Genomic DNA, 9,975 nt, shown 5'->3' with positions numbered 1-9,975 from the left:
ATGGATTTCATTGCAGGTTTGGAATTTCAAGAGGTGTGGGGTGGTTGAACCTTTATTTGACCAGTAGGGTCTCAAAATCTGGATATTGGCTTGGGCTTATGTTCTGAACTTGGAATAGCAGATGTGGGGTGAGGGGTGTGGGCCTTGCTCTTGGATTGCCCTTCACTGCTTGTAGTCTCCTGCTGTCTGTGCTCCCCTCTCACCAATGCCCCAGATATTCTCTGGCTATCTTTTAGATATTTCTCTTCTTAAAAGTTATTTCACTGTCTCCTGGTTGGTTCTTTGGATCTTGTATTCATTTGGTGGCATTATTTTAAAATTGATTGGAGAGGATTCTCATGATGACTGAACTTCTCTGCTTCTACTTAATCATCTTGGTCTAGCCTCTTCTTATTTACCTTTTAATGTTTCTCTTGAATTCTATATAGGACATCAGATGTTCTGTTTAATTCTGGTCTTTTCTTATAGAACACTTGGAAATATTATATTTTATTAAATGACCATTTTTTCCCCTGAGAGAATATAGTCAGTTTTGTTGGGTAGTCGATTCTTGGTTTTAACCACAGGTGCTTTGCATTCTGGAATATCATATTGCAAGCCTTCTGTTTCTTCACTGTGGAAGCTGCCAGATCCTGTCTAGGCTTATTTTTTTTGGTCATGGTTTTCAAGTAGTTGAATAATTCGTAAACTATCACTCCTAGATCTATTTTCCAAATCAATTGTTTTTTTTAATGAGATATTTCACATTTTCTTTTATTTTTTTCATTGTTTTGATTTTGTTTTATTGTTTCTTAGTCACTCTAGACAATATGAAATACTTGGGAATCTACTTGCAAAGACAAAGGCAGAAATTTTATGGACACATTTAGAAAACAATTTTCACACAAATAAATTAGATCTATGTAATTGGAAAACTCATGTATAGGGTGAGCTGATGTAATGAAAATGACATTCGTACATAAATTAGTTTACTTCTTCAGTGCCACACCTATAAAACTATCAAAAAACTATTTTATAGAACTAAAAATAATAATAACAAAATATATCTGGAGCAACAAATGGTCAAGAATGTCAAGGAAACTGATGAATAAAAAACATGTGCTGGAAGGCAGGCTAGAAGTACCACATCTTGAAGTGGACTAAAAAGCAATAATCATTGAAACAATCTGGTGCTGGCTAAAAAACAGATTGTTGCATCAATAGAATAGACATGGTGTAAATGACCTCAACACTTTAGTGTTTGATAAACCCAAAGATCCTAGCTCTTGTGATACAAACTCACTATTTGGAAAAAAAAAACTGCTGGGAAAATTGGAAAACAGTATGATAAAAATTATATTTAAATTAACATCTCATACCCTATACTAAGATAAGTTCAAAATGGGTATGATTTAAACATTAAAAAATGACATTTTAAGTAAATTAGAAAAAGTAGAAGATTATCTGTCAGATCTATGGAGAAGGGAAGAATTTATGATCAAACAAGAGATAGAGAATGTTACAAGATGTAAAATGAATAATTTTGATCATATTCAATGGGTTTTTTACAAAGAAAAACAATGTAACCAAGATTAGAAGGCAAGCAACAAACTGAGGGGGTATAACAAATTTCTCTGATAAAGGTCTAATTTTCAAATATATGATGAATAATAAACCAAATGATTCCCCAATTTATAAATGGGCAAAGGGTATGAAAGGAAGTTTTCTGATAAAGAAATCAAATCTATCAATCATATAAAATGTTCTAAATCCCTCTTTAATAGAGAAATGCAAATTAAAACAACTCTGATCAAATAAAAACAACCTTACACCTAGCAGAGTGGCCAATATTACAGTAAAGAAAAATACATCAATATTGGAAGCAATTTTGGGGATAGTAATGCTTTGCTAATGGAGTTGCAAATTGCCCTCTGGAATAGTTGGATCAATTCACAATTGTACTAAAAGGACTTTAAAAGCATGCATACCTTCTGCTCCACCAATATCACTACTGGGTCTGTATCCCAAAGAGATAAAAAGACATGGGAAAGGACCTGCTTGTACAAAAATATTCATAGTTGCACTTTGTGTGATTATAAAGAATTGAAAACTAAAGAGATGCCCCTCAATTGGGGAATGACTGAACAAAGTATGATGTATGATGGTGATGGAGTACAATGGTACTATAAAAAATGATGAATTGATGTATTTTTATAAGAACTGGAAAGACCTACGTGAACTGATACAGAATGAAATAAGCAGAATCAGGACAATATTATACACAGTAATTACAAAATTGTGGGACAGTCAAATGTGATAGACTTTGTTACTAACAATAGTACAATGATCCAGGACAATTCTGAGGGACGTATTAAAACCAATACTATCCACCTCCAGAGAAAACATTGTTAGAGTATAAATGCAGATAAAAACATGTGATTTATCACTTATTTGGGTACATGATTTGGGGTTTGTTTTTTTTTAATAAAATTATTCACTTACAAAAGGGAATACTATGGACAAATGTTTTGGGTGATAATACATGTATAACACAGATTGAAATCCTTGTCAGCTCAAATACTTCCTTTCTCAATCCCAGGCTTACATTGCCAATACTCTTTTTTTTTTGTAGAAAATTAATTAGCAGTTAACAAATGGTTCAGGTCCCTTTCACTTTGCAGATTTACTTTCCTTTGAAATGGCCCATATTGCTCACAGAAAATGTTTAGGAGGCTCGAGGGTAGCATTGATGGGAGATTTGTCATTGAATGAAAGAATAATTTTCATCCTCATGGTGACAATTTACTTGGAGAAAATATTTGACAATATTTAAGACCAGGGTAAATATGCTAAACTATCCTTTGCAGGGAATTAATTACTCTCTCAGAAGATCTTTCCAAACAGGATTGGGTTCTTGACCTTCAAATAATTCCTGGCATTGAAAGAGAACCTCACTTTGGCATTTACTGGAGTTAGAAGGGCTGGGAAAGTCCTGTATTCCTACCCAAGTAGATATTGAAGTGATTCTCAATATGCCTCTCCAAAAAATTTTGGTAGGGTTGAGAAAATTATATATTCTAACTGGGGATCTTTGGTCATGCTCTCAATATTCTTGCTGAAGAGAACAGAGGGATCTTATATTTGGTTCCTTATCTTGAGGTCCTAAAAGGGATGTGAAATTATAGAACAAATTTGTTTTCAGAGTGTTTGATGTCCAATTTCTGTGTACACAGATTTATACATGTGTACACATGCACATAGATGAATACATCTAGGGACCAAGGTAGAAATTTGGGATCAAATGGAAAGGATACTTCTGGGTCTAGCTTCAGGAACTGAGCAATAGTTCCATCTCTTTAAGAGAATTTAATTTCATAGTCATTTCATTTTCCCCATGCACATCTTAATTGGGATTTGAATTAGACAATATTTAAGACCTGTAGATCTAGTCTCATGAGTGGAGAAGTAGAAGTCATGAATTGAGAAGATTCCGTTCATATCCTTATCTATTATGCAACACTGTCCTAAGAATACTCTGCAGTTTTGATTAATTATCTCTTGTAAGTGAAGTTCGGTAAACATCTAGTAGTGGTGATTACCTGGCTTTCAGAATCATCTTTTAAACATTTCCTTTTTCCTGATTATGTGTCTATACAATTAATATTCTTTTTGTGACTTTTTGCAATCCATGTTCTTTACCTCCCTTTCTCCATTCCCCTTCTTCAAGAACACAATATGATATAGGTTGTATACAAAATACAAAACACAAAATACATATTTCATGTTAGTGTAAACCTTAAAATTTCTTAGACTTATAAATGTTGGAAATTTCACCATTGGGAAATTTCATACTTGAAAAATTTCCTACTGATAGTCTATTGGAATGTGAACCCCCCCTTGGCATGGGAGGGTCTTTCTCCTCCCTACTTAAGATTACTTTAGGACAGAAACCTTTTGCTGAACAATGGAAAGGGCTTTGACCTATGCTTAAGCATAGAACAGGAAGTTCTTTGAGTCATGATTGATTTTAGAATTGATACAATAAAGATACTTGGAATGACAGAACCAGGTCTTGGAACTTCCAATCTCCACCCTACTCAGTCCTAACAGGATTTAGGAAGGGCTGCAGCAAAGATCAAAATTTAATTATTTGAGAATATGACCTTCAACAGACATGTGCAAAGGGGAAGACCTCTGGGCGGTCCTGGGTTAAGCTAGAGCCACCATTGGCACAGGGAAGACATGGACAGTGATTGGTAGATGTGAGAACTGAGGGGAGGGAACTGAGATGGTTTCCTTAAAAAGAGAGGGGTCTGAGGACTGAGGGGGTGGTGGGAGAGGTTGTGCTCTGAGAGGCTTGCTCTGAAGGAGGCTGGAGGTGGAGGCCCCTGAGACTGTTTCTCCATTTTGGTCATGTGAGTGATAGGGACTGATCTCTTTTCTTTGCCTCAGCTATCTAAGGGCTTGGGCCTTTTGGCCCAGCCTAAATAGAGGGGGTATTTAAGCCCTATTCCCTTCTCTCCCCTTTCTCTCTTTCTCTCTCTAATACCTTTCTTCCTCCTGTTTGTAATTAAAAACTCCATAAAAGGTTGACTGCTGACTTGAGTTTTCATTTAGGAATTACATAGCTGAATTCCTTGGCGACCTTAAATTAATATATATCAGTCTTTTAAAGTGATTTCCTTGTTACATTAGTCATGTAGTGAAACAAGACATTGTGTACACTAGAGAAAATTCATGGAGGAAATCAAGTGAAGAATATGTTTCAATCTGCATTTGGATTCAGTCTGTTCCTTCTAGCCTTTTCTATCAGGATTCCCTCAGGGTTATCCTATATCCTTGCTTTGTTGATAATGCTTGTCATTCATAGTCAATCCTCATAGATTATTTTTATTGTATACAACTTCTGGTTCTGTATTCGTTTCACTTTGCATCACTTCATATAAATCTTTCTAGGTTTTTGGATGATCATCTTGCTTGTCATTTCTTATGGCACAATATTATTCCATTATAAGTATGTACCACAAGTTGCTCTGTCATTCCCTAATTGATGGACATCCTTCAGGATCATTTTTAAGAAGCTCTTTTCTATGAACAGTTAAGTGGCTCAGTGGATAGAGAGCCAGGCCTAGAGTTGGGAAGTCCTGAGTTCAAATCTAGTCTTCATTACTTTCTTGCTGTGTGACCCCAGGCAAATCACTTACCCCCATTTGCCTAGCCTTTACCTCTCTTCTGCCTATGTCAAGGAAATCATTGAGTGGGTCATGAGGATAGAATGACAGCCTGAAAAAGGTAGCAATAGAGTTAAGAAATCACAAGGGGGGGGGGGGGGGGGCAGGGCAGTGTCTCTTGAACTTCACTCTGAATGGCCCAGGCAAAATAGAAAGCCACAATTGGCTCTTGAGACATCATGTGTAAGAGTTAGTGTGTGGAGGAAAAGTTTGACAAACTAAGGCAAGAAGGAATCTCAGCCTCTCCTCCTCCCTGTTTGTTGCTGGCTGGACTTCCCTGTGAGCTTGGCTAGGGGGCCTTAATGGTAGCCCCATAATAGCAAGCTAAATGGAGCTGCCAGGAAAGTAACCTATATATCTCTCTCCTGTTTTTCCATCTTTTTCCCAAACTACTTTTAACAGAATTATTAATTTATGGCCAGTCTCAGAGTTCTCTCTCTTACATGCCTTATAGTAGATACTTAGAACAGATTCTAAGGGGGGGATGTAAGGATTTCTTTTCAAAGAAGCTTGGATGATCTTTGGGGCTCTATTCTTTTTCAGACATGATTATATTGTCAATGTGGAATCTAGAAAGCCCCAAACTTGTAGCCATGTGAAATCTAAACGTCCTCCCAAATTCAGTTAGCTTGAAAGTAAAGGCCTCAAGGTTGACCTTGTCACATGAGAATTTCATCCAGAGGGAAAGTTCAACCTCCCAAGTCTCAGATTAAAAATAGACTTTTAAGTAGTTTAGGTGGAGCTAAGGACTTCAACCAGGTTAGGTACCTTTTTGTCCCAGATAATTTCTGCCTTTTTGTTAAAGTCCTTTTCCAAGGTAGCCTAGCCCTTGGCTGGATCTTTCCCTTTTGTGTCCATTGTAAATCATCAGCTTCTCCCCATAATCCTGTCCAGGACTCCTCATTTCCTTGGTAGCCATTATAAAGCCAATCCACGATGTTCTCCCATCCTCAGTTTCCCTCAAAACTATATAAGTTTCCCCAATTCTTTTATTCGTTGAATCCCTTAATCTAGTGTGGTTGGCACTCCCAGAGGTTGGTAGCCAGAGTCAAGGGCTCTGTGTGGGTTTGTAGTGTGAAACTCTGTGTGGAGGCCTTGAAGAAAGTACAGAATCCCTCTCCTTGATTAAAGACATGGTTTTCTGACTACTGAATAGTGCTGTGTTTTTTCCAGTTTAACGATATATATCCCTGTTTCCTTACACTGTGCAAATGGCAAAATCTGTATGCTTTTTAACTCTGTGAAAGCTCTCCAGCACTGAAGTCGCTCTACCCCCAGCCATCATCAGATCAAATTCCCTAAAGTCTCCCTGCCTGGACCAAACATATTCCCACCATTTAACTTCTTAGCATGAGGAACTTTAACAGTAGGATCTTCCGATACTTCACCTAGTCTACTTTGATTTAACTTAAGAGGTGCCAATTCATTTGTGCTGGTGATAGGGAATGAGGTCCTCTAATGCCCAAGCCTGAAAGCTTTGAGATTCACAAGCTACAGGACTAGCTTTACACCTAGCTAGAAGGAGCCAGTTTATAGACCAGCTCTCTTTATAGATAAGCTGATGACAAGTGACATAAACTAGCTATCTGAAAGCCACCTGTGATGAGATAAATTAATTCATCTGTAAAGTGTCCTCTGATTGCTCTTGAGTTATACAGATTTCATTGTTAAAGACTGATGTCAATATGGTTTTTTTAAACCTCCTTAGAAATAGAGATGATCGTAAGGTCTTAAAGTACTTCACTGACTTGAAGTCATTGGCTTTGAGAGATATTGCTGAGTGCTGATCTTCAGCAGCAGGTTGGTAAATGCAGTTATTAGAAGGGGCTCCTCTGACCTCTCTGACCTCAAGGTTGGAGCAAGTCTGGAGATCTCTCTGGAAAGTTAACACCTTGTGTACCTGTGATCTCATCCAACGTTACATCCTCCCCAAGGCCACTCCCTTCTATTCACACCTCTCTGTTGTAGAGTAAACCAGCGCCAACCTCAGGGTGGCCATTCTTTCACTCCTATATTGTGTGGTGACCTGGAACTGCAGTCCCTCTCCCGTGAACAAGAACTCTTGTTAGTCCTACTTTAGCAGTCCTCTTTATTTGGGACTGCCATATCTGTGGCAGCGGTGGGATTTGAAGAGCCCTTCCTGGCCAGCCACCATTGTCAACCTTGGGTACCAGCCACCAGCATGGGAGCTTCCTGTCCAGTCAGGATTCCATTCCACCCCAGCCAAGCTTAGGTAAGTCAGTCCCTCACTTTCTCTTAACTCTTGTTTCTTTTTCAGCTATGTTCCTCACTCTTTGAGGGTTGTGGCCTGTCCACCACAGGAGGTAACATGATTCCTGGACAAACTAGGAAAGAAGATATGCCCAATCCTAGTGGGATTCCACCTCCTGCTTCAGCTACTAAGAACTCAACAGGGATGGCTAAAGGCACTGCCAATACAGTGGAACAAAACCTGCCAACGTTTCCTCCCACCGCTGCTACTGGTGGCATCCAAGCAACATTGATTCCTACAGGTTTGGCACCCCATGTGCCTAAACTACCTCAGAATCCTACAAATATTCAAAAAATCCAAGTGCCTCCTGGTATGGTCCACATTCTAACGGAGAAGGGACGATTGGCTCTGATTCCTCAACAATCTATGGCACAGGCCCATCCTGAGGGGCAGAACCAAAATACCATGACTCCTGTTCAGATGTCAACTGTGCAGGCTCCTGGGATAACAACGATTGAGCAACAAATGACATCAACTACCATCATGAAGCAAGTGTCTCAGGCGCAGACAGTGGTACAGCCAAGTATAACTTTAGGGCATTCTCCAACAGTGCAGCCTCAGATTGTTCTGGTTGGTAATGCACAGACAGCAAAGTTACCAATAGCCTCTTCCACATGTTCTGCACCTTCTCAGATGACTGTACTAGAAGCCACAGCAACTTCTGCTGCTCCAGAAACCGTGGAAAGTGTGAAGAGATGCAAGAATTTCCTCTCAACACTAATCATGCTGGTTTCATCTTATAAATACGCTCCAAAGATAGCAGCAAATATCAAAGAATTAATACAGAACTGTCTAGAAGGGAAAATTGAAGCTGAAGATTTTGCCAGCAGAACATTTCAAGAATTTCATTCTTCCCCTCCACCTTACCTTGCACCTTTCCTGAAGAGGAATTTAGCTGCCCTTCGACAGTCAGTCCCAGATCCCGCAGCTTTCATTCGGCAATGTCAGCAGGAACAGCCCAGTGTCCCAGCAACAAGTACCCTGAAAACAGTGGTACTCAAGAGCTCTGGTCAGTGCACAGCTGGGAAAACTGCTGCCACCTCCTCAAGTACTCGTCAGACACAGTTGACACCAGGCAACGTTAGCAAAGGACAACTTTTAGCTCTTGTAATCCAACAACCAAAGAAACCAGGGGCACCTCAGCAGGTAACACTGACACCAACCTCTGTGGCGGTGTTGCAACAGCCAGACAATCGCATCAGGCTTGTTCCTTCTCAGCAAATTCAACTAAAGCAGCTTCAAACAGCTTCTGTGGTCAAACCTGCTCTATTACCTGGAACCAAAGTTCTTAATATGACTTTTGCACCAAAGAGTGAAGTGAAAGAACCTGGCCCTTTCAGGGAGGGTGATGCCATCACTGTTGCATCAACGGCAAGTGTCAACTTATCACAGGAGAGTGCCAGGACATTGACAACAAATTCTGAATCTGAAGGCACATTAGCAAGTTCTCGTAAAGAGGATACCTTTCTTCTGTCGGGACTTTTACAAAGAAGAATGTTAGAAATTGGTCAAAAGCATGGAATAACAGAACTGCATCCTGATGTAGTCAGTTATGTGTCACATGCAACAAAGCAAAGGTTACGAAACCTCATCGAAAAAGTATCCGAAATTGCTCAACTAAACAATATTTCTTATAAGAATGATAAAAGATATGAACAGACAAGTAATGTCCAGGCTCAACTCAAATTCTTTAAACAGCTGGACCAAATTGAAAAACAGAGGAAAGATGCACGAGAGAGAGAATTTTTAAGGAGTGTGGCAAAGTCTCGATCTAGACAAGAAGATCCAGAACAAGTTAGGTTGAAACAGAGGGCAAAGGAGATGCAGCTACAAGAGCTAGAAGAGAGGTGTCAAAGGGATACCAATTTAACTGCATTAGCAGCAATTGGTCCTAGGAAGAAAAGGAAAGTAGATTCTCTGGGACCTGGATCAGAGACAAAGGGTTCTGGAGATGGAACAACCGAATGGTTTACTCAACAAAGGAAAACTCGGGTTAAACTCAGGGATCTCATATATTGTTTAGGAAAAGACCAAGTGACAAGGCATTCACTATTATTATACAAAGCATTCCTTAAGTAAAATGGAAGACAGAGCTATTTTTGATAGGGACAGTGGAGGATGATTTTACATATTTGCGGATTGTGTCTTTTTTTTGTAATAAGCAATGGAATATTGTCTAATAAACAACCATTTCTTTATGTAAGACAGCTCTCTATTAATGTTTATTTAAAAACACACAAAGAAAAACAGGGGAGTAGTGGCTAGAAGGAGTGGGAAAAAGTTGTGCAAATTCAAGAAGACTCCAAACTCCATGAATGAGGAAATATCTTAGTTTCAGATATCCACAGGATCAATCCTGAAGCAAACTAATGGCCCCACCAATGGCTTCAGGTAAAGTCTTGGAGGGAAAAAAACACATGTAGGCCACAGACTCATCAGGACTATGCAGGACTGCCTGGATGAAATGAAACAAGGGATAGAACCCAGAAAACC

General features: G+C 39.1%; 1 protein-coding gene across 1 annotated transcript; it reads left to right on the top strand.

The window, feature by feature from the left end:
- Nucleotides 1-9,594, top strand: LOC100027445 (transcription initiation factor TFIID subunit 4). Its single transcript, XM_016432722.2, has 2 exons — nucleotides 1-33; nucleotides 7,489-9,594. The coding sequence occupies exons 1-2, from the start codon at nucleotides 1-3 to the stop codon at nucleotides 9,559-9,561; spliced, it is 2,106 nt and encodes a 701-aa protein (XP_016288208.2). The 3' UTR covers nucleotides 9,562-9,594.
- Nucleotides 9,595-9,975: the final 381 nt, after the last annotated feature.

The sequence above is a fragment of the Monodelphis domestica genome, chromosome 3 (assembly GCF_027887165.1).
Source record: "Monodelphis domestica isolate mMonDom1 chromosome 3, mMonDom1.pri, whole genome shotgun sequence".
Taxonomy (NCBI): domain Eukaryota; kingdom Metazoa; phylum Chordata; class Mammalia; order Didelphimorphia; family Didelphidae; genus Monodelphis; species Monodelphis domestica.
This window is presented reverse-complemented; position numbering and strand designations above follow the sequence as displayed.

What these genes read in the sequence shown, in the direction of transcription:
- LOC100027445 (XM_016432722.2), top strand. Translation starts at nt 1, where the DNA reads ATGGATTTCATTGCAGGTTTGGAATTTCAAGAG. An exon ending in CAGGTTTGGAATTTCAAGAG is followed by an intron (nt 34 to 7,488) that starts GTGTGGGGTGGT and finishes TTTCTTTTTCAG; the next exon opens with CTATGTTCCTCACTCTTTGA.